Below are 25,830 nucleotides of genomic sequence, written 5' to 3'. Positions count from 1 at the left end.
TATGCATGTCTCATCAACGCCTTGCTTAATCTTAACCACCAGAGATCATATCTCTCAATCCCTTAACCTATATACCCATAGACGAGTGAAAATCCTTAGGATGTCACACGTCTGACCCAAAGAGAAGAAGGCTCAAAGGCCGCCTCTCTTTCAGCACGCTTGTTAGCTCTGTAGAGCTTCAGACCCAGGTCGTGCTCCTCTCTTTGAATCTCTGCCAACTCCTCCTTGAGTGCTTCCACCTTCTTCTTCTCAATCTCTCGCTTGCGCATAACTTCGGTGCTAGACAAGAGCCTGTCGGTGGGCATCAACTCTGTCATCTGCTTGATGCTCTTGTTGATGTTGTGACGTCTGTGGGCTAGGCTGTCAAGTCGAGCACTGAGGTACGCTACACGGTCATGTGCCGATTGGACCTCTGGTGGTGCAGGTGGCAGTTCCTTGTCCGTGGACATAATAGACTCAGGGCGCAAACTCGATCGCGAAGCCGTGTTCATTGAGATGACGATTGGTACGTTCGAGGCTCTTCTGAAGTTATCTCCACCTGGGACTGGTCTCCTACGATCCATCACTGAGGGGGTTTGCTTCGGTGTATCTGGCCGCTCTTCTTCGTCAGGCACAACTGGTGTCTTGGCAGCAGCAGTGTTGCAAGTCGTAACGCTAAATCGAGATGGAGGCTGTTCCCAAGGGTCCTCTGGTGTGGATAGTCTTGATGTTTCGATCGAGTTAAGCAGTGGTTTGTCGCCAAGAATTGTGTTCTCGGTCATCGCCGAGTAGACGGAACTTGACCAAGAAGTGTGAGGGTTGTAAGTTGAGGGGGATGGTTTTCTCTTTATGGCCTTGAGCTGATCAGGCATCATGTTGGGCGCAAGCATGGAAGGCGCAGCATGTGACATGTTTGGCTGAGACGGCGGCGGGGAGCCAGTGTTTGGGGGGCTAGGATATGAGTGCGAAACAAGTTCAGGCGATGGCGTTTTATAACTCTCGTTGAGCTTCTGTGCGGACCGTGAGGTGAGGAGACGTCGACCCGTTCCAGCATTGCCACTAGGTGTTTCAGGATTGTGACCTCCACCAAGGCCAACCCGTTTACTGACCCTGCGCTGCAGGCTCAAGGGTGCAACGGTAGGATCATCCCGAACTGGATCAACCATAGGTGCACGTCCACTTGCTCCGTTCCATGGTGGCCGAGTCTCTACAGGCTCTGGCTTCGCTCTGGCAAACTTTCGGATTCGCTGTCCAAGTGTCGGAGAAGGGTTGCCCGAACTGGTGTGCTGCGGACCAGTGACAACAGTCGTGGATCCGAATGGTCGTTGAGTCCTGTTGGCTGTTGATTGGATGTTTTCCCAGGGCTTGATGGCCTCCGTAAGCTGATCGGAGGATCTGGTGGTTCGAAGTGGTGAAGGAAGGCTGGGGCTTGTTGGCTTCTCACGGCGCATAGTAGGTATCTGGCTACGGAGTTGTGCTTGTGCTTGAGTAGGTGTCAACCGGCGCTCTCCAAGAAGGTCCAGCTGAGATAAGTTGGGAGAGTCATCAATTGGCGAGACATCTTGTGAGTTTGGTCTGCAGGAGAGGCATTGTATTAGCGACCGCAGTCTGAATCGAAATCTTCTCATATTGTACGAAGGCATAGAGCGTGGTAATTGTGGTAAGCAAGAATAAACACAGGAACTGTGTATTTGATTTTGAAGCTGCGAACCAGGAGTTCTCGTAACTCAAATGTCAAAGCTGACAGTACTCAAAATGAGATTGATATGCAGCAACCAGCGTGCTCAAGAAAAGGCAATGATGTAAGAAGGATTTCTGGACTCACCCATGTTGCCTAGCATCAAACTCGGGAGAGCTTGGAGGCGAGATTTCAATACCACGACCGTACATGTCTTTAGCAGGTGCCTTGGAGTTAGATGGCTTTAAATATTGCAAGTGACGACTGCTCCTTCGGTCTCCGTCGTCGTTTGTGTAGATGGAAGAGGCAGGACGCCAGGGAGAGTCGTCCTCGCCTTCTAGTCGTCGCGGGTTTCGAGGAGGAGCTTTTGCTCGGATATCATCAGATCCGAGGACAGGGGAGCTACAAAGGAAAGAGATAACATGTTAGTCAGGTGCAGACATGGGGTTGTTGTTGCCTTGTGAGAAAGACCGTGAAGAAATGGAAAGAGCGTGAAAACGGATACACAAAAGGGTATTAGCGACTATGCCACACCCCAAGTGAGGCATTGCTGGTGAGATGACTTGGGACCGGCTGAAAAGGTGCATATCAGCTCATCACTTTTTGAGGTTGCTTGCGCAGTCGGATCAAACGGTTCGGTTCGTGAGACTGAAACCCCAAGTTGGCTTGGTATCATGCACTTGGCTGCAGAAATGTCGATCTCGAGCATACGTAGTGCATGACGAACGACTCCAGTAATTGCCGATCCTCAACTTTTGGAGGAAGGCTGAATGCCTTCGTTCCTTTGTTGCAATTGGTACATGCCCACAAAGTGTGTGGATGCAGGTAACATCGCTGCGCCTAGTCGGCTAAAGTCCAAGGGTCTGCCTGGCATTGCTGACGATGAGGAACCGTAGTCTTTTGTGTCCAAATCGAACCAAGCCAGTTGTCGTATTGCATAACAAAAGCAAAAACAGTATAGAATGAAAGCAAGCTAGCACTTACAGACGTGGAGGACCTGAGATATCTGGTGTCCGAACTGTTTTTCCACGGCGAATTTCGTATCTGAAAGGACCGTTTTGAATGCCAAGTCCGTTAAGTCGGTTCTCGAAGTCGTCGTGAAGGTGAGTTTGACTCTCGTAAACGTCGTCGCGTGATTTATTCGAAGTCACAGTTCGATTGCTGTGGGCGCTCGTAGCAGATCGACTCTGGGGCAATCCGTTGGAAGATGAACTTTGTGTCTGTCGAAGAAATGGTCGATTCTTCAATTCTTGTGGTGGCAGTTGGTGAAGACTGGGGCCAGTGCCAGTTTTGAAGCTGTCCCACATGGCCGGCATTTTTGCTTTGTCGTGCACTGTCAGCCACTGTTGGCAGCGACTGTTTGGTGGTCTGACGAGTCCAGTGTTTTGTACTTATTTTAGGCGTAGTCCTTCAATATCCGTATGCCCTCAGCTTCAGCTCGAGCTCGGATTGGGATGCTGAGTAGTATAAGTGCTGACAGTAGCGGGGGTCTGATCGTGGCGGAGGCCTTCTAGAAAATGGGGCTGAATGAATGCAACGAAGGTCCGTGTGATTATTGGAAGGGATAAGTATAAGAGAAGGAGATCAAGGAATCGTTTACTGAAGGCACGAGCCCAGCTCCAAGCCAAAAGTTGAAGGTTGAGCAAGGAACGAATAGTGCGAACGCACAAGCAAACAAAGCAAGCAAGGAAGCAAACAAAGGAATGTGAACTGGAGAGAAGAAGAGAAGGAGGGAAAAGAGAACCAGGCTCGAGATATGAGAAAAGAGAGGGACAAAAAGCCAACGGGGATATGATTCCTTGTCGACAGGGAAGAGGTCGAACTGGGGGTTCATTCATTAATGAAAACCTACGCAACGGTTGCCGTTGGCTGACGATTGACCAGCAGAGTCCACTGAACTGCTGTTAATTTCAGGCCCAATGCTTGCATCCAGCGCCAACCGATGGCGTCTCTTGTTGAATTAAATGAGACAGGGATACTGGGCCATACAAGGGACAACCCCAAATTTGTGGTTCTCGACAGCCAACCGGCCGAGTATCATTGGGCTGGTCTTGTGACCAGGTACTATAAAAGAAACAGACCAAATCTTTTGATTCGTGTTTCTCGTGTTTATTTTGTTTTTGGCCTGTGGCAGAAAACTATGGAGGGCGAGAACGATTGTTGGATATACAGGCGCCAAAGACTGTACTCAAGCGCCAAGATGTGGCCACCAGAGTATGAGCATGTAGTATGACTGGCTAAGATGAGCCGCGAGCAAACTGGAGCTAGATTTAGTATTAGTCGCTCAAGCGCCAGATTGTTTTGCTTTGTACTGACTGGAGTGCACTAAGTTAGAGAAAGCGGTGACTTGGACGACAGCCTATTTGACGAATTACCACATTCACGACGAACTAGACTAAGAGCTGAATGTTTGCTGTAGTTGTTAGTGATAATTAAAAGTCGATCAGATCATTCGGTAGATGGATTTGCAGTGACGAGGAAAGATCAGACGAAACATCCCCTGTAAACGTCCTAGAATCAGGAGTGATCTTCACTCCATCACAAGCTTTTCACAGGCCAAGGAATTCAGTTATCTGCGACATGAACCCTCCAGAGCGTTGCATCTTGGCAAGATCGACTGGACCATGAGAGAGATCTTTCCTACTTTGGATACTGTGCCTGTCGCTCATCACGGGACAGACTCCAGCCTGTTTCAGATTTCTTTCCAGGGGCAGGCTCTCGAAAGTGGAAACTGGGGCGTACCTTCCGTGCTCTTTTCAACGTTGAGCGCCAAGTGGATCTCTGTGAGCGAAAAAAAGAAACAACAACCCAGTCGTTTCCTGCTCCAAGTTCGTCCGGCTTGAAGCTAGACGTTGACGGATCATGACGTTAAAACACCCGTTCACTAAGCCCTGTACTGTCTATGAATTAGCGTCTAGCCCTCTGTAATTCGCCCTATCTTGTTCCATGTGAAGCTACCTGATTGAGCACTGGACTCTAGGTAGTAGGTACCATCAATTTCAAGGTTCTCCCCTTCCACTGTCAAAGCCTTATCGAACCCTGGTCCCAGCTCGTGATACCCTCACCCTGTCACCATATCCCGTCCGGACCCATAATCTACCGCCGTTACCGTTATTCGCGTAAACTTTTTCTATTGTTCCCAATAGAACAAATGTCAGGAGATTTGGACCTATCAACATTTCATTCCCTGTATCGGGTCAACAGATCGTAATAACAATAAACTTTGTCCCTCGTTTTAGAACATCAATGCGTTAATTGTCCTCCGAAGTATCGGCGACTACTTCCATATTTAAAGTTGTATCCGGCTTATAAAAAGCAATATGCCGTACCGAGTCGAGACTAATCACGGAGATGACATGTCAAGTATGCAGCTCATGTATCCGGTCTTGGCTTCATTTCTAGTTTCGTGTGATAGGAATTATATGATTAATCGATATCTAGCAGTACCAAACCCTATGAAAATCGGACAGAATATACTCTCATCACTGCCAGTCTTGCAGGATTGTATCTCCCCGCTTAATATCCGCTGCTTGCAATCCGTAGGTCCACAAAGCTTTCCTCTTGGCATCGTCTCTTGCTTCCTTTCCCGTCTCAAGTTCGTCCGTGCCATTCAAATAGAGCAATCTACCCTTTGGGGCCTCCGTCTCAAAAGCGAGCTGTACCGCATCTTCCGCGCTCTTGTACAGAGGACGATAGGGTCCGTTAGGGCTGAACCGGACAAGAAGAGGAGAAATAATAGGGAGGGCAAGTTTGATGGTCTGATACATTAGGAAACTACCTCGTCGCACTAGGTCAGAAGCCATGGCGCCCGGATCTAGACCTGCTACTGTGATGTTGGATAGTTGCGGGTCTTGAGCGAGTCGGTTCACAAGTTCATGCCTAGAATCATTGTGTTAATCAAGTTCGAGTAAGTATCTGAGAGACTTACATGAGCATCACGGCACACAATTTGCTTGCTCCGTATCGTCGATAGCCAGTGAGCCAACCTCCACCAGTGTCTGGTCTACTCCATTTACCCCTGGCAAGCTCATCTGGTCCAGGGAAGAGGCTGTCATAACCTTGGTAGCAGGCTTGCCCACCGAGATTGTTACGTTCGTCATCAACACTAAGAATCGTCAGCTAATGTCAACTTAGTTTACCAAGGTCAACTTACTCATGAGACCAACTTCCAATGATAAGAATCCTGCTCTTCTCTTTATCCATACTCTGAAGTAGGAGTAGAGCTAGGAGTTGATTGGCCAAGAAATTGACTTGCCAAGTTGTTTCATAGCCGTCATCTGTCATGGTCTAGAGCAGTCAGTATCTCCAAACCTTGGGCCTGGATATGAGCTTTACTTACGATTTGCTCGTGGTCTTGGTAAGCAGCATTAAGGATAAGGACCTTGATAGGAGGCAATTCTCCAGCAGCTACTCGACGGTTGATCTCAGCTGCAGCTGTTCTAACACTGGCTTGTGAGCTAAGATCCATATCGAGAACGTTTTTGTGAGATTCAGGAGCTTGTTTCAAGATCCCTTGGAGACGTGTTGCTGATGCTGCCTTTCTGACAGTGTAAAGTCCTGTATAGTTGCTAGCTAACTCGGGTTTCTGAAGTAGATTGGTGACAATGGCTGAGCCAAGGCCGCCATTGGCGCCGGTAACAAGAACGGTTCCTTTTGTAGATGACATGATTGTTGTTTAGGAGGTTTCTTTGATAAAGAATAATAGAATGACGAAACTTTCAATGCTCTTCCCTTTGATGGCCGTGTTATATATACCATAACTTTGCGGGGGTTGCCTCAATGTCTGAGAAACGTTATTCGCCCACTTTTGTTAGTGACGTTGGCTATTTAGAGGCGTTATGCTACGATAACTCTAATCTGAGACTAACAAGGCTGGCTGATATCAGCCACTTGGAATGCTGTAACGGCGCAGCTCTAACTCCGCCTCTAAGTCCGACTTCTTTATTAATCAAGAATGGAGCAATTGACTTCCTGTTTATTCCCTGCATGAATTGAGCTTAAAACCTTGATTGGTTTGAAGTATGGCTCTCACATTAGTGTTGTAGGGAACTAGACGTGAACGGAATAGATAAGCAGACTTAACGTCCGTCAATGTGACCCTGTATGTGCAGTCTCTTATTTGATAACTTAATATGTACATCTAAAGCTAGACAATCGAATTATAGAAATTGGATTGCATTTTCAGGCGACAAGCCTTAGTGGAAGAGTTCAACGGCATCAAAGATAAAGTTGGGGCTCAGGAAGTCAGCACCAGAGCTACCAGAGACAACCTCAATAGTGATGGTGTTGGAACCTTGCTTGAGCGTACCAGCAGGGATAACAGCATCATAAACCTCGCCATGACCACGGTAAGCACCACGGGTGACACCTCGCGAATCGATCTTGGTAGGTGCATCGAAGGCCTTCTTGAAGCTACCAATAGTGACCTGAGGACGACCACTGGCAAAAGCAAGAGTGGTACCGATACGGAGAGTAGCCTGACCAGAAATAGCAGAGGGGAGGTTGAACTTGATAGTAACGGGGTTGTTGACGGCCTTGAAGATAGCCATGGGGAAGTCTCCTACTGAGCTGGAGCCGACGGTGTAGGTGAGAGGACCCCAGCTGGCCATGCGCTTGTCGCTGGGATGCATACGGAGCTGCTTATCAGCGTTGCGGAAACCCTTGGGTTGGCCGTCCCAGTCGCCGATACGGAAGACAGAAGTGTGCTTTCCAGTGGTGATGTCTGAGTTGGCAGCGATGGAAGATGAAGCTGTGTTGCCAGCAGAGACGCTCACACTCTTGGAGGCAACTTTGAGCTCACCCTGGTAGAGAACCTGGGTGTAAGTACCAGGGACCATGAAGGGAGAGGTGAAAGCGCCGTTGGATGAAGTGTAAGCCCAGTACTGGAAGTCCTTGTTGAACCAGTGAACAACACCCTGGAATCCAGACTGAACACCAGTAGCAGTACCGCTAACGCGACCGCGAGAGGAGTCAGCAGAGTAGCCAGCGATGGAAAGATCCTTGAAGAAAGTCATGTCGAAGTCTTTCGCCTTGGGGACACCAGAGCGAGAGAAGGACAGAGCATAAGGACCATGGAAACCTTGACGGAAAGCCTCAGTCTGAGCATGACCAGAGTTCATGTAGAAAGTAAGAGCGCTGAATCCGCCATTGTTGTTGCTGTTAATATCCCTGAAGAAAGGACCGCCAGAGCTCTTCTCGTAAGATCGCGAAGCATCAGTGACCATACAAGCGTGGACATCCTTTCCACTGCTCTGGAAACACCAGACATCATTGTCAATGAAGCGCTGAGAAGAGTAGAACTTGGCGCGGGTCTGACCGTTGACATTGAAGACATCAGAGCCTTCAATGGCTGAACCGCCTGAAGTGTTGGAGACTTCGCCGAAGGGAATCTCGTTGGGGAGAAGCGAGCGATCAAGACGAGCGATGTAGCGAAGTTCGCCTATCTTGGGCTGAGACTTAGTGTCGGTAGCCATGTAGACGTTGCTTTGGCCGTTTTGAACAACGTAGTAGTGAGTCAAGTCGAATTCACCAGACTTGGCGGTACAAGTGACCTTGATATACTTGTCTATTCTCATTAGCCTTTATCTCTATATGATTTACTCGAACAACTCACTGTTGAGGACGGTGGACTGGACATTGGCTGATCCAAGACCAGAGGCGATATGCGAAGTCTGAGACTTGTACTGGTACTCATTTCCACGGTACTTGATCGAGTTAATAGAGCAATCGCTCTTGCTGATACTGACGGAAAAGCCGTTTGAGTTGCCAGAGTCGACGATGAGATTATTTCCGCTGGTAGAAGTGCCAAAGGCTGCCAGAGCCGGGGCGGCGCTGACTAGAGCGCCCAAGTACTTGAAGCTGACCATTTTTGCGATACCTGATCGAAATGAAGGACAACGAGTTGGAAAAGAATGAACGACGAAGAAAAGAGCGACTTATATCAAAACACAGACAAAAAGAACGGAAAGAGTAGAAAGGTCTTAAAGGAGCAAGAAACATAAATTACAGTCAAGTCTAATAGATTACCTTTCGATTGCAGTATCAATGCAACTGTGGAGTCACCTCCAGATAGATGAAACAGAGCTTCTAATTGGAGGAGAAACCAAAAATATCGGAAGAAAGATGAAACAACAAGGATATAACCATGAAATCTATCCTCGTAAACGAGCGTCGCTCGATCTATAGAATGACATTCGGGGTGATGATTGCCGAGAGTGCCCTTTGTCTATCCTCGTTCTGGTAGAGAATTGAAGCTCCGGGGTTGATTTGATTTCCGAATATGGTAGCATCGTGGACTGGGATTGGTGGGTTTTGGGGGGATAGGAATGTGACCTTCCAGAAGGATAACGTGCTTGTGATCATTTATTGGGGGATCGTCTTCCGTGTAAGCGGTCAGTGTTAACACTAGAGTTGTGCTTGACAGTATCTATAGTTACTTTAACATTAATCTCTTGGCAAGACATATTCTATGGCAATAGATGGACGAAACATGCAGTCTTGGTTTTCAGGTTTAAAATCCAATGATCGTTCTTAATTATTTCAACTTGATGACTATACAATTCCCAAAACAACCCATAATAAAGAAACAACCACCAACATAACAACACTATCCAACTTTACTCCAGAAGCACTATTACTCCGGCTCTCGTCACTCCTGTTCTCATCATCATCATTATCTCCCTCACGCTCAATGCGAAAGTTGAAATCATCTGTATAACCCGCAGGCGTACATTTTGTCCCCTCAGCCATATTCATTTTAATAGACCAGTGACCTTGTGCGCATCTTTGGAAGGAATTGGTCATGCAGTGCCATTGGCCTTCTGTACTGCAGCTTGAGCCTTCATCTTCGTCGCGGGTAATTAATGTGCTGGATGAGGATGATGCTAGGATCAGAGAGGAGAAGAGGAGGATAGCCAGTGCTATTGTTGGTAATTGGAGAAATGTCGGCCGCATTTTGGCTGAATTCTCAGTGTAACAGTAATTGTAGTTGTGACTTTTCTTGATCTTCCAGTGAGATCGGAGCCCGGAGTTGGAACGGAGGTTGACAGCGAATATGGGGCCGTAGTTGTGGAGAAGCAGACCGTAATTGAGTTGAATGGCTAAGAAAACTGTAGAGAACAATTCTTTAGAAACAATCCCTCTGAGAATCAAATATTTATAACCCTTTCCTCGCTTCTTTTCTTTTTCTTACATACCGCCTCAACTACATCGGATCACTTCTCTTGGCTCAAGTGAAGTGTCGCTGCCCAGCGTGGGTCGAGTCCTGGACGTGTATCAGTCTCATTGGAGAGCGGCAATCGAAGCGAGAAAACGGCTCTGCAGGAACGAGGCTCAAGGCCCCTCTTCACTATGCATGATGACTGTGACGAGGCTTGCATAGGATTGGATTGAGGTCTACTTTTATACGTGATTTTATGTTGCGGCTTGTACACGGATGAAGAGTCTGTGGTAGGTTATGGACCAATCAAGTATAAGGCGAACATATATGCCGACTTTGAGGGATGCATGTCTGAGATTCGGTGATCGAATTGACCAGTGATGATGAGTGTCTTCTACAGTATAGGTCACTTGTGCTGCCTTGTTCTGTATCGCAAGTAACCATTTGGTGTTGAGAGATTAATTGCAACATCACACACAACGTACACGAAGCAGAGACTGTAAGTTAAGACGACAAAGGAATGGATGTAGATTTGAAAGTTTTCGTAAAAGCTTCCCCCCAAAAGAGTGTGTCGAAGTGAAATAGTCGTCTCGCTCAGGCAGATGAGAGTCTCAACCAAGCATCCTCCTCCATGGCTTCCTCTCCTCATGATTTTCCGGTTTCCATCAAACAATTCAACCCAAGATATCATCCGCAATATCACTGACATCTAGGATGATGCTCGGTGTTATGCGCAATTCAAACAGAAGCTCCATCATCAAGCTTGGCCTCCTGGGCCTTCATCTTGCGAACACGCTGCTTATAAACCATACATCCCACACCAACGATAGTAACAAGGACAACAGAACCAACCATGACTCCTCCCATGATGAGAGCTTCGTTGCTGTTAGAACTTTTGTTACCCAAGAAGTTGGCGTGGCTGTTGGGGTCGTTGGGGGCGCCGGTGAAGGGATTGGTGGAAGTATCCATGATGGCAGGCGTTTTGAAGACGGAAGCGTTGTCTGTGGTGTTTCTAAATAAGCTTCTAAGTCAGTGGTTCTTGGGACGAAGGACAATAGACTCACAGGTTGGAGTTGGTAGAGGGTTGATCAGACATTGGTATCTGAGCGAATAGTACTAAGAGTATGCAAATCAGGATTAAAGACCAGAATAATAGAGTGGTGGGTTTGTGGTTTAGACTTGTTGGACTGTTTGCACCAGGCTCACAGTATAAAACGAAAGAAATGGTTGAGTGTAATATCTTTTCCCTTGGGAACTGCCTGTTATTTCTACAACTGATACTCCTGTTGGCTTTCTTTGGGAACTCTCCATTCGAAATCACATTCTGACTCTTCGCCTTATGGCTGTTTGAGTCTTTGTTTCTATTCCTACCAAATGTCTAACTAAAACTGATGACCCTTGTTTACACCATTTCTTCTAGAAGTTTTCGTGTGATATATCATATCAATAGTTAATTTCAGCCCAGCCTAATGGACTGTCATATTGTTTATCAAATTCTATAGAGTCTAGCAGGGGTAATTTATTTTAAAGACAACATAGTAGTTTCACGCTTTGTTCACCAACAGCTTGACAATTTAAAGGGATTCGTGTTGCTTGTGATTGATTATTACTCATTACATATGGCAATACGTCCAGCGCTTGGTCCGTCGCCTCCTTTGCTTGGTCTATATGTTCCTGCACCCAATTTCTATTGCAAGGGGGATCTCATAATGCATTTCCTTTCCGCTATGCTGCTTTCCTTGCCCATTTTGTACATCCTCCTCAAAGACAAACTCAAGTGTCAAATCATTCTTTGCCGCCAGGAAAAATTAGATTGCCAGATCATCGCTCCAGGGCGGGTAGGTAGTGCGCCATGAACCATCTTCGGGTGTCTTTGAAGATGGGACTGGCTCAGGGGTTATGTGGTGAACATCCGAAGAAGTTGTGGAAGTGGTCCAGGATGTGAGAAGAGTCGTGGGTGCGACTGGGGCGTAGTAAGGTAGTGTGGCTGTAGACAAGGTCTCGCCGTTATTGCCAGCAGGGTCCTGAACAAAGGTCTCTTGCGGTGGCATAGGCGCCACTGAGGAGTCCCATGAGGGGGATGAAGTATTTTCAGGAGCCTCTGCGTCTTGGGTTGCTTGGGTGGCAAGTGTGGTAGGTTCAGAGTCTGTGGGTAAGCTTTCGCTCGTGGGAAAACGGAGAGTGACGGTTACTACAGCTGGGAAAGTTTGAATGTCGCTTTTAGTCGACGATGTCTCAATGCTCTCAGCAGACGCAATGCTGGTAGACGGCTCCGGCTCCGGCTGAGGTTCAGGTTGAGGGTTGGGTTGAGGGTTGGGTTGAGGCTTAGGCTGAGGTTGAGGCTCTGGTTGAGGGGTGACCCCTGGAGCGGGAGCAGAGCTCAAAGAATCAGATGGCTCCTGAGCTGTTGGCTTCACTTCGTCGTCGGTGGTTTCGGGTTCCTGTGTGGCCGATGGTTCCTCCGTTGACTTGGGCTTGGAAGCACTAGAACGAGGAACGGTGACGGTCTGAGTAACAACAGGATCATCGGACACGTTGATGACAGCGACAGTAGTAGGAACAGCCTTTGTCACGGTCTTTCCAGGGGCTGTGACAATACTAGGATTCCCTGTTCGCGTGATGACTTGAGTGACGGGCTTCGGTGTCTGAACCACTGTCCGGATAACAGTCACGACGCCATCTCCATCTCCGTCCCCACTGCCGCTGCTTCCATTTCCATCTCCGCTTCCTGTACCGCCTGAGGCGGGATCATCATCGCCTGGCTCTAGAGGAACGACTGAGTACTTCGGCTTGCCTGCATCATCGCGAGGTTGAACTCTGGGTTTGGGGAGAGCAGTGACGGTTGTGTAAGAGGCTGAAAGAGCGAGAAGGAGGGTGATTGACCCACGCATCTTGACAAGGCTATTCGCCAAAGATGTTTTGTTGTATGTTTTTCAGTCTGCCCGAGAGATCTGCTGAAGTGCTGTGAAGAGTGAAAAATGTTGGGTGCCTGGTTGTGGTTCTATTTCATGTGCGGGCAGAGGCTGGCACTGGCAGCTAACGAGAGACCACTAATGAATGATTCACAAGCACTCACAACTCAAGCTATCAAGAATGAGAGACAAAGTAATTATTGATTCACGAGAAGAGAAAAGGAACCTGGTCAGTTGTTGAAGAGATCATGTAGTTTTATTAGGGCCGGGCTACTATCACGTTGCAATTAAGATGGCTGGTGAACTCTGTACTCCCTGGCCAAGTGCCCAATACGTGAATTTTGGTGGTTGGAGACGCGCTAACTTCCAGGAACAATCGCCGGCTTCTGGGGCTCGAACGTTAATGGACCCGACGGGTTCTAGCGAGCGAGATTCACCAACCACCCGCTATGGCAAAGGGAGAGCTCTGATTGGTTGGGGAGCTGACGAGATGGTCCGACGTTGACCTTGATTGCATCCGTTGGTTACGAATCATGCGGGGGCTCTCCGGACATGTGAATAAATAAGTACAAGGCTTGACTGCTAGAGTAGAACCTAGTCTGGTCTCTTCTTTCCCTTTCTAACTCTCCCTTCTTCATGTTTCTCTTTGGGGCAAAATTGATCAAGTAAGTCGTCTTGCGCGTTTGTGGCTGTGGAGTGGCGCTTCATGCCTCGCGTCGTGGCTGGTGACATGTCCGAATCCGGTAACCACTTAGATTCAAGGTTCGTCATGATCATTCTTTTGGGAATCAATCTTGTTATGAGATCATGATAGAACCTACAAAAGGACGTCAGATAGTAGGTACTGACTGTAGTCGTCAGAGTGCCAGAAGAATAGGCCGCCGAGAGCAGAAGAGACGGAATAATTTGGTTATCTTGTATCAGCTTAGAGTAGTACTTGGACTACTTTATTTTCGTAACGAGCCTTAGAGGAGACTTCGTCTGTTACCCACCTGGTAGCGAGCTCTTCTCTTACGTTGGGCATCCATCCGTACCCTCTCGTGCATCTTTACGCTACATTCTACGGAGAAATGAGGATACAGTAACAGAGTCCGAACACCTATTAACTTCTCGTGAAATTAGGTACTCGGATATTTATAGCAAGTACCACTTTTGACAAGCTGAACAAACACAAGACAGCTCGTGATCAGTGACCGTTTCCATCTGCGCGTGTGATGGATGTGATGACGACTAATTATCTTGGCAAGCTTCCTTTCCCCTCCGCGCAATGTCAACATCGAGTCTCGACTGGTGGCCATTCTACCGGGAAGAGATAGTGAACAAGGAACGTCTCCGCATTTATTATCGAGAACCTGGGTTCCCTGGTTGCAGAAGCGGGTCGGGCTTTTTTTTTTTTTTATTCTGCTGCCATCTCTCGCATTTTCTTGAGCTGCATGATGAGTCTCGGCAGCATTGACCAGAACTTAATTAGAACCGCCCCTCATAAGGCTATGAAATTTAGAGGGTCTACAGGGGGGCAAAGACTCACTTACAGCACTTATTTGGTGCGAATTATGACGTTTCCCTTGGCTCTCCATTGCTGATGCTCCGCCCCTCAACCCACTTGGATCGTCGACACCATTAAGGCTGAGTTCTGTAGCTGTAAGTTAGCTGTTGCTGTCGGATCCTTAGGTGCAGGCGCGTACCTGTCTTTTCTAAGCCACAAGAAAATCAGCTGCTGTTCTCAGCGTCCTTTATCGGAGTTCAGGTATTAATAAGAGACTGCCGTGCCACTTCCCAGTTTCCATTCTGTCAACTTCCCTTCTTCCCACGTACTCCGCTTGTGTAAAGCCAATTCTTCTTCCTCACATCACCCGCAGTATAACTTCAACATTGCATCGCCTAACACAAAATTACCTACATAGATAACAGCAGTTCTAGAGACATGTCTTATCAAGGTTACGGTGCTCCCTACGGTCGTAAGTATCTTCGCGGGCTCCTTGCGACAACTGATCTGACAAGGACACCTGTAGAACCGCCGCCGCAGCAAGGTTATGGTCAATATCCTCCACAGCAACAATTTGGCGGTTACCAACAACCACCTCCTGGACAATATCCTCCTCAACAGGGCGGATATCAACAACCTCACGGTCACTACCCTCCTGGAGGACATCCTCCGCCTCAGCAGCCCTATGGTGGTTACCAGCAACCTCCTCCCCAGCAGTACGGCGCGCCTCCTGGACCTCCGCAAGGTCACTATGGAGCTCCTCCTCCCCAGCACCAGCAGTATGGCCACCATTCGCCTGCACCGCCAGGACCTCCTCCAGGACAATACGGCGCACCACCTCCTCAGCAGTATAGCGCACCAGTCCAGCCTACTCCCCCCTCAGTGGGTTACGGACCACCTCAGATGATCCAATGGGATGCTACAGCCGACGCCGATGGTTTGCGTAAGGCCATGAAAGGATTCGGTACGGACGAGAAGGCATTGATTGCCATTCTCGCAAACAAGGACCCTCTGCAAATTGATACTCTTCGACAAACATACGAGCGCAACCATCGTCGTAATTTAATTGCTGATATACAGAGCGAGACAAGCTCGTGGTTTGAGAAGGCTTTGGTCTCGCTAGCCCGAGGTCCGCTCCTATCTGATGTCCATGCTCTACATGACGCCATGACTGGACCTGGAACAAAGGAAGTCGTTCTCAACGATGTTCTGCTTGGACGTTCAAATGCGGACATGAAGGCTATCAAGAGCGCGTACTACCACACCTTTCACGACAAGCTTGAGGATATAGTCAAGGGCGATTTGAGCATGAAAACTGAGCGACACTTCATGATTGTCCTGGGTGCTACGAGAGCCGAGGACGCTGCACCAGTCGACCCTCGACAGGTTGATGACGATGTCATGCAAATCTACAAAGCAACTGAAGGCAAAATGGGGACAGATGAAATTCTTGTGTGCAGCATCTTGAGTACAAGAAACGACAACCAAATTCGTGCCATTGCACACACCTACAGGCAAAAGTTCAACAAGGACCTCGAAAAAGTCATCAAGAGCGTAAGTTATACCCCCGCTATTGTACCAAGTAACCATTTCTGACTTGCAATAGGAGTTCTCTGGTCATATGGAGGACGCCCTTCTCTTCCAACTGCGCAACGCCACAGACAAGTACATGCACGCTGCCAAGCTGCTTGAGGACTCAATGGCCGGCATGGGGACAAAGGATCATCTCCTTGTGTCACGAACAATCCGCTACCACTGGGATCGCAACACCCTGAACAACGTAAAGGGCGCCTACCAGCAACGCTATGGCAAGAGTCTGGGCAAGCGCATCTATGGCGAGACATCAGGCGACTACCGTAGGACATTGCTGGCGGCAATTGGCGAGCCTAACTAAAAGATTGGCACAAAGAAAAAGAAGGGTAATCGGTGTGTTTAGAAGGATGCGTTGTGGAAATCAGGTCTCACGGCCGACGCTCACTATGATAACAAGGCGTTTGGGGCTGTACGACACTTTGTCAGTATGGATGTTGTCTTTTGAGTTTTGAGTTCAACAATCACTATGGAGCATGGATTAAGATACCAAGTATGATGGCCATGAATTAAATAAAGAGTTATGATGATCTAAGCATTATAGACCGCGAAAGAGTTAGTCCGCGAGTGTTTGCTTGCATCTGCAAATGCTTCCATCTACCTAGGTAGATAAGACATGGGCTATAGTGAGCGCGGACGCTTATTAGGATGACCAAGGGTTTGCCATTATTAGTTTGCGCCTTCCTAATTCAGAACGGTTCATAGGTTCTGTCCGATGGTACAAACAACTATAGAAGCTTCATTTAATTAAAAACATTATAACAATTAACTTAACAATTAATAGACCCGTCTGGCACAAACCTAGAGCATATTAATAGTTGCATAAACGTGCTATCTTGTACCTGTCTTAAACTTTATAAAAGGGGCATAGTAATACCAAGCACTTGATAACTTATTAGCTTTATTAGCTAAAAATGCCTTAGTTTCAAGGCACTAGCTACCCCACGTGACCTTTATTGCAGTTAACACTGAATCACGCTAGTGCTATTTACGCGCTAACAATTTTTATAAAGCAAAGAGGTCCTCTGGAGAGTGTTAACCCCGCCTAATTTCTATCTCGCCCTTGGTGCATTCATGAGAACGGAGACCCATCTCTTTCTACCTTAGCTCTTAGCGCGGAACGCGTAGCGATCTAAAACGGAAGGCGCGACTACATTCATGAAGTCGTGAGAACTCACTTACTTGCTCCTGCCTTGCCTTCTGTCCCGTTTAATTTTTCATTTTTACTAGTCTGTTCGCCGGCAAGCAAGTTACTTGCCTCTTTCATCGGCATTAACCGATTAACACTGACTTGACAGCTTCAACATCGGCTCTGGACAAACTTCTTACATCTTTTCAAAGTACTGAGACATCGGCTGAGAGTGAAGATCAGCGTGACGCCTTTGCGAGGCTCATCTCGGAGGAGTTTATGAAAGGAAACATGGCTGCACCATCGCGGAATGGGCATATAAGAAGTTTGGGGGAACCTGAGCCTTCAAAAACACCTGTGCCCCTGCCTAACTACACTCCTCAACCGCCACAAAGATCAGTATCAGCTTCTTCGGCGTCTCAAATGCAAACCACTAGTGCCTCGCCAGCGCCATCAAGTACTCCAGTGCCTGCACAATTCTCATCACCAATGGGATCCTTGAATAAAGGCCCTTATCAGCCGCCACCAACGCAGAATGGAAATGCTACACCAAATCACACCTCCCAGCAAGCACAGGCGCCTGGTCCGTTGCATGTGTCACCAGGAGCGCAGCCACAGTCAGAGAATGTTGAGTCCTTGAACATTTACCAGGCCATGTCTACTTTGGTCGAAAGGGCGCCTGCCACAGCTGTTCGACAAGTTGTTCGAGACAAATGGGAGAAAACCCTTCTGGGCTCGCAATACCATATTGCTTTCCTGGTGAGTTGGCTTCTTGTTGGCATGTCTTGCCGTTGCTAATCATATCCGCCAGTTGAATGCCACTATGCACCAGGCATCTCCCGAAACAATCACTAAAGCCGTTCAGGACTTCGGTGCCAATATAGCCAAGAATGCTAAGCACGAGCTCATAGGTCATCTCAACCCGGACGACATTGACGAGCTGATGGATTTGATTCTTTCTCGTGCCAGTTCCCAGTTTCTCGACAGGGCTCTTGCGAGGCGCCTTGAGACGATTCCGGCACGACAGCTTGTCAATGCATTGGCGCGAGCTGAGCGTCTGGGCTACAATATCCAAGACATCGTCCGTGACCATGATGAGCAGGTAATTCCGTCTATGCACTCGGTACCCACACAATCTGCATTGCCTACTCCAATACCTTCTGCAAATCCTCCAAATCCTGCAATTCGTATCCGGTATCAGCAATACCAGCCTAACCCTGTTCCTTCACAGCAGCCTCAGTCGACTGCTTCGCCAGTACCCAGCCAGGCTCAGAGTACAGAGTATCCTAAGGGACCCCCAGGGCTCTTGTGGTGCCGCTGTGGTTGGCCATGCGCTTCCGATGCAGCTCTCGAACATGTAAGTCCGTTCAACCAGATTCCTTAATTCCTTTCCAACCAGAAACAGCACAAAAAGAAAAATGCTTGCTACAAAGTAGAGGCGCATGATGAAGCTGGGAGAGACATATGCCTCTATTGCGGTTGCAGGTTCGGCAGTAGTGGTGGGTTGCTGTACCACGAGAAATCGAGTGTCTGCGGAGACCATTCTCGGGACACTGCCAAGCAGATGCACGCTTTGATTGATCACATCCAGCAGCGTAAGAAACAAATCGCTTCCACAAGTACCCCTCGAGCTCAAGCGCAGCCGACATCAACTCAGCCTCTACTAAACTGGGCAACGCCAACTCCTCAATCAACCGGCACTCCTGGTAGTAATCCGTACTCGCATTTAACACGCGAAAAGCTCGCCGAATTCAACCAAATCATGACGAAGGCCGAAGAGAAATACGGAGGTCTCATGAGAGATGCCAGCCGTCTTCCTGAACCAGAAAGAACAAAACGTCTGGCAAGTCTGAAGAACTCGTACAACACTAAGCAAAGCACGACCCGCAAGAAGTTCGGTATTCGTCTGCGGGAGAGACGTAACCGGGCCGAGATCGAGGCTGAAGAAGCCAGACTTTTCAACAGTCCGAGCCGCAATGGGACGCCAATTAATGGGACCTCTGGTCCAGACGATGAATCACGTCCAAAGAAGAGACCCCGAGCGGATGATGTTGAATCGGGACCATCATCAATTGGAATTGGGATGAACGGCAGCCTGGAGAGTCCACAGAAGAGGATCCCCAGGTCAGAGATGGGTGGCGGTTTATCTGGATCGCAAGCGACTGCGGAGCTTAATGATCCCACAGCGCATCTGAATACCTCCCAGCTCCGATACACGCAGAGGCCACCTACTGTCAGCAGTCAGCACAACACACACTGGTCTCCAAGTCGCGCTAAGGAAGCTATTACAGGGACTCAGCGGGATCCCATGTCAATCGACGACTCCTCCTCGGATTCGGACAGCGATGACGATGGTGACATTCCAGCTACGATTTACTAATCTCGCAAACTAAAAAGCATGGGCACGGCGTTAGCATTTACATGATTTGATACCCCGGCCGCTGAGGCATAAAAGTGTTAAGGCATTGACTTTGGGACACGCAACGGGAAAAGGCGTTTTGATCGAGGTGTTGATGGGCATCGGCGAACAAAAGGCAAGGCACCTGAAACCAGTACAGTGATGGGAAAGCAATGGGAAAATAAGGGAAGGGTGAAACGGCCTGGAGCAGATGCTGCCGTAAAAACTGGGTTTTGGAGTTTGATATCGCGCTCTCTCATCCTCGATTGAAGTCGACTGCCAGATAGCTTCGCATACAATCATCATATTGGGTATCTAGGCACCAAAAATAGGTAGCTGGGGTGGTAGCCAGGGCCCAATAAGTATCAAAAGATATTTCAATGATTTCACAATATCATCAAAGCGTGACAGCGAACGAAACATGAGGATAGCGTCACCGTAACACGGAAAAATAAAGATGTTTCGTTAAACAAGTTTGCTATCACTCGAACATTGTAGCCAAGACTATAGCTGTTTCATGGTAGATAGGAAAGTCAGAGATCACACAATACGGTAAGATAGATCAACTTAGATATGGGCCCATGGACATCTAAGTATCAGTCGGCTATCGTCACGAGGACATCTACGGGTTGACCCTTGCAACATGCGATTGGTGTTTCAGTTCAGACAAGAGACAAAAGAGGCAGCGTCAGGGTATAAGAGAAATTAGCCGCCAAGATAAAGAACGGAATAATTAGATCAACTTATGCCGACTTTCTGCGTTTCTTATGCCAGTTATTTCTAAACCTGAGGACAATTATCCTGCTACCCAGTAGGGCAGGTACGAGGTACGATAGGCTTCGAGACCGTGCCTTCCACAAGCGCCCAGCTAACCATCTAATAAACGTGGACGGAAGGTTCCTCCCGTTCTGGTCTGGCTCAAGTAGAGTGCGGCGACAAGGGCATGTTTAGTGGAGGTTTCCCCTGCACGGTCTCTGTTCTCTGTTCTCTGCCTGACCAATACATATGCACTCCACGAGAACAAAAGCCTTGTCCGAAACAGTCAAAGAAGCAAGAAAGTGTTTCTTTCAGAAACGCTATGATGTTGTTCTTTTTTAATGTTCAGTCTTTTGTTCTAAATCTGGTCATTGTCGCGTTGTGTCACCTTACGATAGGACAGGACAGGAGGACAGGACAGGTCATGGAGCCTCATCTCCTCTCCTACGTCGGCTATTGTCCCTTTCTTGGGCGCGCTTCCTCAAAGGAACCTCGGTTTCCACCATATCCAGCAAGGCCAAGCAAGACCTCCACTGGACTTCCGATTGTCCGACGCAGGAACCAGATAAGCTTAGCAGATGGCCACGCGAGGTTACCGCAAACAAAAGACGATCTCAGGAGGATTTCCTTTCTTATCCCTACGTCGATTTTCAACTGGCTAGCCAGGCGCCTACGCGGGTCCAGCACTCAAAAGCTTCGACCTATGACAGCTGGAAGCGCTGTGCAGATGCAGATGCGGTCGGTGCGCGAGTGTGACAAGCGTCGATGGTGATGCAAGGGCTCTTACTCTGAATGGATGGATTATCCGCAACAGGGGAGGGTCCGTTTTGGATCCGACCTTTTGAAACTGCCAAGGGCCTTCGAGCAATGAGCTTTGCCTCTGGGGGTGTTGCCACCAGAAGGCCCAAGACGCTAGCGGCCTGCAAGGCTAGAAGATGCCCCAAATGATCGCCTTGAAACCCGCTAACGTCCAACTCAGGTGCTGCTGATGTGCCTGGGTGGCGCTACCATTGGCTGACTCTCGCCATCCTCACCCTTTCTGCCAGGGGCTCAAGCGAGAACTGTCAGAGAATATCTTTTTCCTCTCCCCAGATGGTTGATATACTCCCCATGGGCCACTCCAGGTGACGGTTCTTCAGTTTCAACTTCTCCTCTTGGTTTGTTTTGCTCACAACTGGCCGGCCCAGCACTTTCTTTCTGCGCATAGTCTGGTTCTGTTCTATATTTGTTTCTACTCCCTCAACACCCTCTTTCTCTTTCTGTTTCCTCTTGGGTCTCGTCCTTTACTGAAACTCATAAACCCTTTGGTTAAGACTTCCAAGAGACGTCTGCGACGATCATGGCTCCTCTCTTCAGCCCCTCCAGCTTTGGCCGTTTCATGGACAGCCGTAGCCGTTTGACTTCGGCTTCTTCACAGAAGTCAACAATATCTTCGCCAATGCCGTCGCCAATGCCATCACCAATGCATTCGCCTGCGCATTCACAGCCTTCACCAGAGCCAATGGCTATTTTGCTTATTGGTCCTAAACAGCACCGCTTCAAGGTCAACAAGCGGTTGATATGCGCTACCTCACCATTCTTTGCTGAGCGCTTCGGCGATCCATCAAGCACGAAATCGATTTCCCTATGGCTTCCTCGCGAATCATCTTCCATGTTCAGTCTCTTTGTTGATTGGGTTCACCTTGGTCTTCGATTCCGCCCACATCTCGAGGAGATGATCTCAAACGCCTACGATGCCGGCTCAGAAGCCTCTCAAGATATCCACTGGTGTCTGATCCGCCTGCATCTCTTTGCATCTCGCCTCGGTCTCTATCGCCTTCAGGACCTTGCTATGGACGCCATCCAGGACCTCTACCTCCGCTGCGATTGGGATGTTCCCTCAGGACTTATCAGATTCCTTTACAACGAGTGCGAGGATCTCGCTGCTATTCGACTTCGACGCTGGGCTGTAGCCATGGTTGCTTTCTCATTCACTGGGGGGCCACATCTGACATTTGATCCTCAACAAGAATCTGCCACTTCGGATCCCGCACAATTCAGTGATTTGCTTGAACAGCTTCCAGAATTTGCTGAAGACTACGACATCCACATGGAGAAGATGCGACTTTCGGGACTCGATATTCGCTTCAAGAACCCACAGTTGCGCATTCCAGCCAACCGTCTTCGTAACGATGAGCGAGCTTTTGGTTTCCGGCAATGTTCTTTCCACTCACATCGCTCAAGCGTTGGCGAGCGCCGATGCCCTCACGAATCCGGCTCAACGAAACACCGCCGCGTTCGTCAATCACCCAAGGAGCAAAGCGCAGAGACTACAGGTCTCTCTGCTCCCACCCGGAGGTATCGCGACGTTGTCCCTCGGCCACTCTTTTCCGGGCCAGCGTACTCGGATATCGGAGAGGATGATGACGATGACGAAATCTCCAAGGCGATAAAGCATGTGAGGTCGATCTCTAGCACGCTCAAGACTTGAAGGGAGATCAACTTCGCCACAAACAGTAACTGAAATGTCAATCCGACAAGGGGTTGGTGGTGAAACTTTGATCAACTTGATCACCGTCATCAGCCCCATCGGTCTAAAACATACCGAGCGTGACTGTCTCCAGGAATGATGCTTGGGCTCCTCTCCACTAAAACGAAACATTATGAGGAGCTCAAGATGGGCACTTTTCTGTTAAGCACGTCCATGACGTTCGGTATTGGGAAGTTCAGGGCCCCTTTTACACAAATGCCTCATGTCAGTGACATGGGCCTTCGTCAGTCGACGATACTGGTTGTTCTACCGGTTTTCCTACTATTTTCTTTCTACTATATCTACAATTTACCCAGTTCTCCCGGTGGGAGCTGATGAACAAGCGAGTCTCATACATGATAATATTCTCTGTAAATTAGTATTTAATGTACACTACAAGGAGTAAACCTGTCAGGATACATATCTATCAAAGACCATGGACTCTTTTTAACAAATATCTCGCTCACCTACTTTGCTTCATGTGCATGTTGATTTCACATTCAAAAGACATATCATTTATAACAATTGATTTTCATATCATTCATATCATTGCTCGTTCTATGGATATTAAGTTCCATCATGTCATTCGTCCAAGCTGATACACCATCATGATCCAGCTCACAAGAGCTTGAGTACATCATGTCTCTCATCATGACGTCCCCTGGGACAGGGACGTCTTTTACTCAAATCCAAAAGTAAAAAATAACACGGCAAACATGAGGCTCTGTTTGGCCTACGTGCTGTTCGTTCCATCATATCATCATGAGTTGTTGAAAAAGCATTTCCCTCTTAAGGGAAGGTATCGAAAGAAAATTGGACAAATTCTGTTGTCGAGTGAGTGTCGAGCCGAAACGCGTATGAGCAAACACGATCGAGCAAATTGGGGCGTTGCCGCTTAAAAGAAAGAAAAGTCAAGCAAAGTGTGGAAGTCGAAGGGACCATGGAGATGAAGGCTATCAAAAGATAGACTGTTGCCGTCTAGATGCATCCTGAAAACAATGGGTCGTGGTCCCATCATAAGATTCGACCAATATGTGTGTGCGTATGTCCGTGGACTCGTAAATTTCGTCAAGTGACATGAAGTCTCAGCAAATGTACAAAGAAAAAAATGAAAAGTCATGTGGGGTTAGAGCGGCGATTCGGATCGTCGGCGTGGCTGGTCTCGACGACGGAAATCCTTAAGTCGTTCGTCAATGTAGGCCAGTCGGCTTGCTAGCGATGCGCGGGTAAGTCCAGTGTTGTTTTCGCTTGATTGTTGGACCGTAGCAAAAGGTCGGCGAATAGCATCCGAATCAGGTGCAGCCCCGTGCGACAGGCGGTTCGGGAAAGAAAAGCTAGATCCTCCAAGAGCAAAAGGCGAGCCTAGTCGAGGGGGCATCTCTCCGAATGGGGGTGCTAGCGTCTGCTGCTGTACAGGCGGGGGTTGTGAAGCTTCAAAGAGCTGTTGAAGGTTCTTACGTGGGACAACGACGTCAGCGTCGAGCTCAGGCTCAGTACGAGGCGTTATGAATTGGTCCTCAGTGGCTGACAGGTCGACAAGCGAGGCCGGGTCAACCCACAGGTCGGAGCCGAGACTGGGTCGCTTAATCTTCCTGGTCTCCAAATGGTTGGGTCGGCGCTTGTGGGTTGATCGGCTTCGTGTAAGTCGGACTGGTGACATTAGACCACGGCGCGGGCCGCCAGTGTGAGTTTGTCTCTGCAACTTTGGATCCACAACAAAAGTCGAGGGTAGCGAGCTTGACGAACTAGGTCCATAGCTTCGAGCGCCAAAAGGAGATGCCAATTGTGGGCGAGGCAACTCTGGGGGCTCCAAGGTCTCGTTGTTTTGTGGTGGCAAAGAAAGTTCATCGGTTCGAGGTTCAGGCTCTGAGTTGGTCAATTGAGCTAGAGGACCCTGCAATTGCATAGAATCCGATGTGCTAACTGCCAATGACATAGCCATATCTTGACCGGAGAAGACCGATGGTGAGCGTGCCAGTACTGTGCGACGGTTTCGATAGCGAACCGTAGATTTGTTAAATAGAGAAGGGCTGGGTGCTTTGTATTGTGAGCCTCGTGTCTTAGACCTAGCATTCATCTTGCAAAGTTCTCGTAGTTGGGCTCGGGTGGCTGCGCAGGTATGGGGCCACTGAACATATGGGCCAGCAGCTCCTTGGGTAGGGGTGATGCTACCACTACCGATGTCATAATTGCCATGAGCCTTGGATCCTTTCCAGCTCCTTTTAGTTTCGCGAGCAACGCGCAAGCAGACTCCATGAGGAGGGATTCCGCTCTTGCCGATGCGGAAAGGCGTAACTTTTGGGTCTTGCAAATACATCATATATGTAGACCATAGGTGCTGATTCATGGGCTTTGTCCAAGGCGCCCTGCGTATCGTTTCTCTTGAAACCTCCTTCTTAGCCGGTTTCAAGGTTTTGCTCTTGTCGTCGACATTTGACAGATCATCTTTGGAATCCGCTTTCTCATTTTCTGGGCTATCACATTGGCTTAAATCGTCTGAGCTGATAGAAAAGTAGCTCAACAAGGAAGCGCTCGTGTGGGTCGAATGAGCGGTTGACGGTCGGCTAGACTCATAATCGGGACTGGAGTCGAGGCTGCTGAGAGTAGAATCGATAGACCAGTTTGGATATTGCTTTGGTGACAAAGTTGGTAGTGCATCGGGAGCGGGTGTCTTAGGAGGCGAGAATTTGCGATCGAGACCGTCGTGCGGTGTCAATGGCAGATCGGACAGATTACTGAATTGTGACATGGGGTACAATGTCTCTGCCATCTCTTCGTCAAGCACGCGAGGCTCCTCGATGCTGGGAATGGGGATGTCGGCAGCAGCGACTGACGCAAGAAACTGCTCAGTAGGCGCATTGAGGTTGGAAGCATTCCTCCTCTTGATTCGAAACCGGGGCCTGGGCGGTGATGGTGGATGTGTTTCACTATTCAAAGTAGGCTCTGGTGTTCTGGGAATATCTTCGCAGCGTGCGCTTCGCGACCAAGAGGCCGCCAAAGACTGGAAGTGCGACATGTTGGATAGCAGGCGCTCCAAAGTCGCGCGAAGTTCGAAATCCCGGTAATGATGTTCAAAGATAGCACAAGGGCAACGGCGCGATTCAAGCACAGAGCGAGTCGACGCAGATGTTTCGGAATGCGACAGCGTTGTCTTAGATCCGGTCGAGGTGTGAAGCCGTATCGAGCGATCTTGAGTTCAAGCCCTCGGTAAAAATTCTCGGCAACTTCGATCGAT

General features: G+C 48.6%; 10 protein-coding genes across 10 annotated transcripts; 3 read left to right on the top strand and 7 right to left on the bottom strand.

Annotated features, from left to right (window-relative positions):
• Positions 1 to 23: 23 nt before the first annotated feature.
• Positions 24 to 3,321, bottom strand: B0J16DRAFT_17317 (uncharacterized protein). The gene is made up of 4 exons (XM_046122446.1): positions 3,049 to 3,321; positions 2,642 to 2,978; positions 1,805 to 2,059; positions 24 to 1,554 (listed from the first exon to the last, which is right to left on the bottom strand). Exons 2-4 carry the CDS (start codon positions 2,971 to 2,973, stop codon positions 96 to 98), a joined length of 2,046 nt encoding a protein of 681 aa, XP_045988965.1. The 5' UTR covers positions 2,974 to 2,978; positions 3,049 to 3,321; the 3' UTR covers positions 24 to 95.
• Positions 3,322 to 4,889: 1,568 nt separating this feature from the next.
• Positions 4,890 to 6,418, bottom strand: B0J16DRAFT_327938 (uncharacterized protein). Its single transcript, XM_046126174.1, has 5 exons — positions 5,997 to 6,418; positions 5,811 to 5,944; positions 5,586 to 5,762; positions 5,102 to 5,536; positions 4,890 to 5,020 (listed from the first exon to the last, which is right to left on the bottom strand). The coding sequence occupies exons 1-4, from the start codon at positions 6,321 to 6,323 to the stop codon at positions 5,140 to 5,142; spliced, it is 1,035 nt and encodes a 344-aa protein (XP_045988964.1). The 5' UTR covers positions 6,324 to 6,418; the 3' UTR covers positions 4,890 to 5,020; positions 5,102 to 5,139.
• Positions 6,419 to 6,753: 335 nt separating this feature from the next.
• On the bottom strand, positions 6,754 to 8,619 carry B0J16DRAFT_278490 (Rhamnogalacturonase B, N-terminal-domain-containing protein). The gene is made up of 2 exons (XM_046123838.1): positions 8,271 to 8,619; positions 6,754 to 8,222 (listed from the first exon to the last, which is right to left on the bottom strand). The coding sequence occupies exons 1-2, from the start codon at positions 8,521 to 8,523 to the stop codon at positions 6,853 to 6,855; spliced, it is 1,623 nt and encodes a 540-aa protein (XP_045988963.1). The 5' UTR covers positions 8,524 to 8,619; the 3' UTR covers positions 6,754 to 6,852.
• Positions 8,620 to 9,074: 455 nt separating this feature from the next.
• B0J16DRAFT_327936 (uncharacterized protein) lies at positions 9,075 to 9,843 on the bottom strand. Its single transcript, XM_046126173.1, has one exon. It carries the CDS (start codon positions 9,608 to 9,610, stop codon positions 9,209 to 9,211), a length of 402 nt encoding a protein of 133 aa, XP_045988962.1. The 5' UTR covers positions 9,611 to 9,843; the 3' UTR covers positions 9,075 to 9,208.
• A 710-nt stretch (positions 9,844 to 10,553) lies between these two features.
• B0J16DRAFT_377777 (uncharacterized protein) lies at positions 10,554 to 10,911 on the bottom strand (the record flags this gene model as incomplete). Its single annotated transcript, XM_046130869.1, has 2 exons — positions 10,554 to 10,827; positions 10,880 to 10,911. The coding sequence occupies 2 exons, from the start codon at positions 10,909 to 10,911 to the stop codon at positions 10,554 to 10,556; spliced, it is 306 nt and encodes a 101-aa protein (XP_045988961.1).
• A 482-nt stretch (positions 10,912 to 11,393) lies between these two features.
• B0J16DRAFT_327935 (uncharacterized protein) lies at positions 11,394 to 12,948 on the bottom strand. Its single transcript, XM_046126172.1, has one exon. It carries the CDS (start codon positions 12,704 to 12,706, stop codon positions 11,624 to 11,626), a length of 1,083 nt encoding a protein of 360 aa, XP_045988960.1. The 5' UTR covers positions 12,707 to 12,948; the 3' UTR covers positions 11,394 to 11,623.
• Positions 12,949 to 14,414: 1,466 nt separating this feature from the next.
• Positions 14,415 to 16,583, top strand: B0J16DRAFT_327930 (calpactin I heavy chain, calcium ion binding protein; the record flags this gene model as incomplete). The annotated part of the gene is made up of 2 exons (XM_046126171.1): positions 14,415 to 15,767; positions 15,820 to 16,583. Coding segments are annotated over exons 1-2 (1,400 nt in total), but the record flags the coding sequence as incomplete, so codon positions are not given.
• Positions 16,584 to 16,861: 278 nt separating this feature from the next.
• B0J16DRAFT_327926 (uncharacterized protein) lies at positions 16,862 to 19,746 on the top strand. Its single transcript, XM_046126170.1, has 3 exons — positions 16,862 to 17,691; positions 17,744 to 18,289; positions 18,338 to 19,746. Exons 1-3 carry the CDS (start codon positions 17,212 to 17,214, stop codon positions 19,310 to 19,312), a joined length of 2,001 nt encoding a protein of 666 aa, XP_045988958.1. The 5' UTR covers positions 16,862 to 17,211; the 3' UTR covers positions 19,313 to 19,746.
• A 1,390-nt stretch (positions 19,747 to 21,136) lies between these two features.
• B0J16DRAFT_327923 (uncharacterized protein) lies at positions 21,137 to 23,037 on the top strand. The gene has a single exon (XM_046126169.1). The coding sequence runs from the start codon at positions 21,426 to 21,428 to the stop codon at positions 22,554 to 22,556; it is 1,131 nt and encodes a 376-aa protein (XP_045988957.1). The 5' UTR covers positions 21,137 to 21,425; the 3' UTR covers positions 22,557 to 23,037.
• A 447-nt stretch (positions 23,038 to 23,484) lies between these two features.
• Positions 23,485 to 25,724, bottom strand: B0J16DRAFT_17218 (uncharacterized protein). The gene has a single exon (XM_046122433.1). The coding sequence runs from the start codon at positions 25,609 to 25,611 to the stop codon at positions 23,722 to 23,724; it is 1,890 nt and encodes a 629-aa protein (XP_045988956.1). The 5' UTR covers positions 25,612 to 25,724; the 3' UTR covers positions 23,485 to 23,721.
• Positions 25,725 to 25,830: the final 106 nt, after the last annotated feature.

This window comes from Fusarium flagelliforme (genome assembly GCF_020744385.1).
Source record: "Fusarium flagelliforme strain FIESC 12 MPI-CAGE-AA-0113 chromosome Unknown B0J16scaffold_1, whole genome shotgun sequence".
NCBI classification, from domain to species: domain Eukaryota; kingdom Fungi; phylum Ascomycota; class Sordariomycetes; order Hypocreales; family Nectriaceae; genus Fusarium; species Fusarium flagelliforme.
Note: the sequence above shows the minus strand (reverse complement) of the source record. Positions and strands in the feature narration are given on the sequence as shown.

Bases quoted from the DNA above. Each gene is read 5' to 3' on its own strand.
- B0J16DRAFT_17317 (XM_046122446.1), bottom strand. From the start codon at position 2,973: ATGCCGGCCATGTGGGACAGCTTCAAAACTGGCACTGGCCCCAGTCTT. The intron at 2,060-2,641 runs GTAAGTGCTAGC...TTTCCTTTGTAG, and splicing joins ATCTCAGGTCCTCCACGTCT to CTCCCCTGTCCTCGGATCTG. The intron at 1,555-1,804 runs GTGAGTCCAGAA...CCTCTCCTGCAG, and splicing joins TTTGATGCTAGGCAACATGG to ACCAAACTCACAAGATGTCT.
- B0J16DRAFT_327938 (XM_046126174.1), bottom strand. From the start codon at position 6,323: ATGTCATCTACAAAAGGAACCGTTCTTGTTACCGGCGCCAATGGCGGC. The intron at 5,945-5,996 runs GTAAGTAAAGCT...TGACTGCTCTAG, and splicing joins ACCAAGACCACGAGCAAATC to ACCATGACAGATGACGGCTA. The intron at 5,763-5,810 runs GTAAGTTGACCT...GACGATTCTTAG, and splicing joins ATTGGAAGTTGGTCTCATGA to TGTTGATGACGAACGTAACA.
- B0J16DRAFT_278490 (XM_046123838.1), bottom strand. From the start codon at position 8,523: ATGGTCAGCTTCAAGTACTTGGGCGCTCTAGTCAGCGCCGCCCCGGCT. The intron at 8,223-8,270 runs GTGAGTTGTTCG...TAATGAGAATAG, and splicing joins CCAGTCCACCGTCCTCAACA to ACAAGTATATCAAGGTCACT.
- B0J16DRAFT_327936 (XM_046126173.1), bottom strand. From the start codon at position 9,610: ATGCGGCCGACATTTCTCCAATTACCAACAATAGCACTGGCTATCCTC.
- B0J16DRAFT_327935 (XM_046126172.1), bottom strand. From the start codon at position 12,706: ATGCGTGGGTCAATCACCCTCCTTCTCGCTCTTTCAGCCTCTTACACA.
- B0J16DRAFT_327926 (XM_046126170.1), top strand. From the start codon at position 17,212: ATGAAAGGAAACATGGCTGCACCATCGCGGAATGGGCATATAAGAAGT. The intron at 17,692-17,743 runs GTGAGTTGGCTT...CATATCCGCCAG, and splicing joins AATACCATATTGCTTTCCTG to TTGAATGCCACTATGCACCA. The intron at 18,290-18,337 runs GTAAGTCCGTTC...AACCAGAAACAG, and splicing joins CCGATGCAGCTCTCGAACAT to CACAAAAAGAAAAATGCTTG.
- B0J16DRAFT_327923 (XM_046126169.1), top strand. From the start codon at position 21,426: ATGGCTCCTCTCTTCAGCCCCTCCAGCTTTGGCCGTTTCATGGACAGC.
- B0J16DRAFT_17218 (XM_046122433.1), bottom strand. From the start codon at position 25,611: ATGTCGCACTTCCAGTCTTTGGCGGCCTCTTGGTCGCGAAGCGCACGC.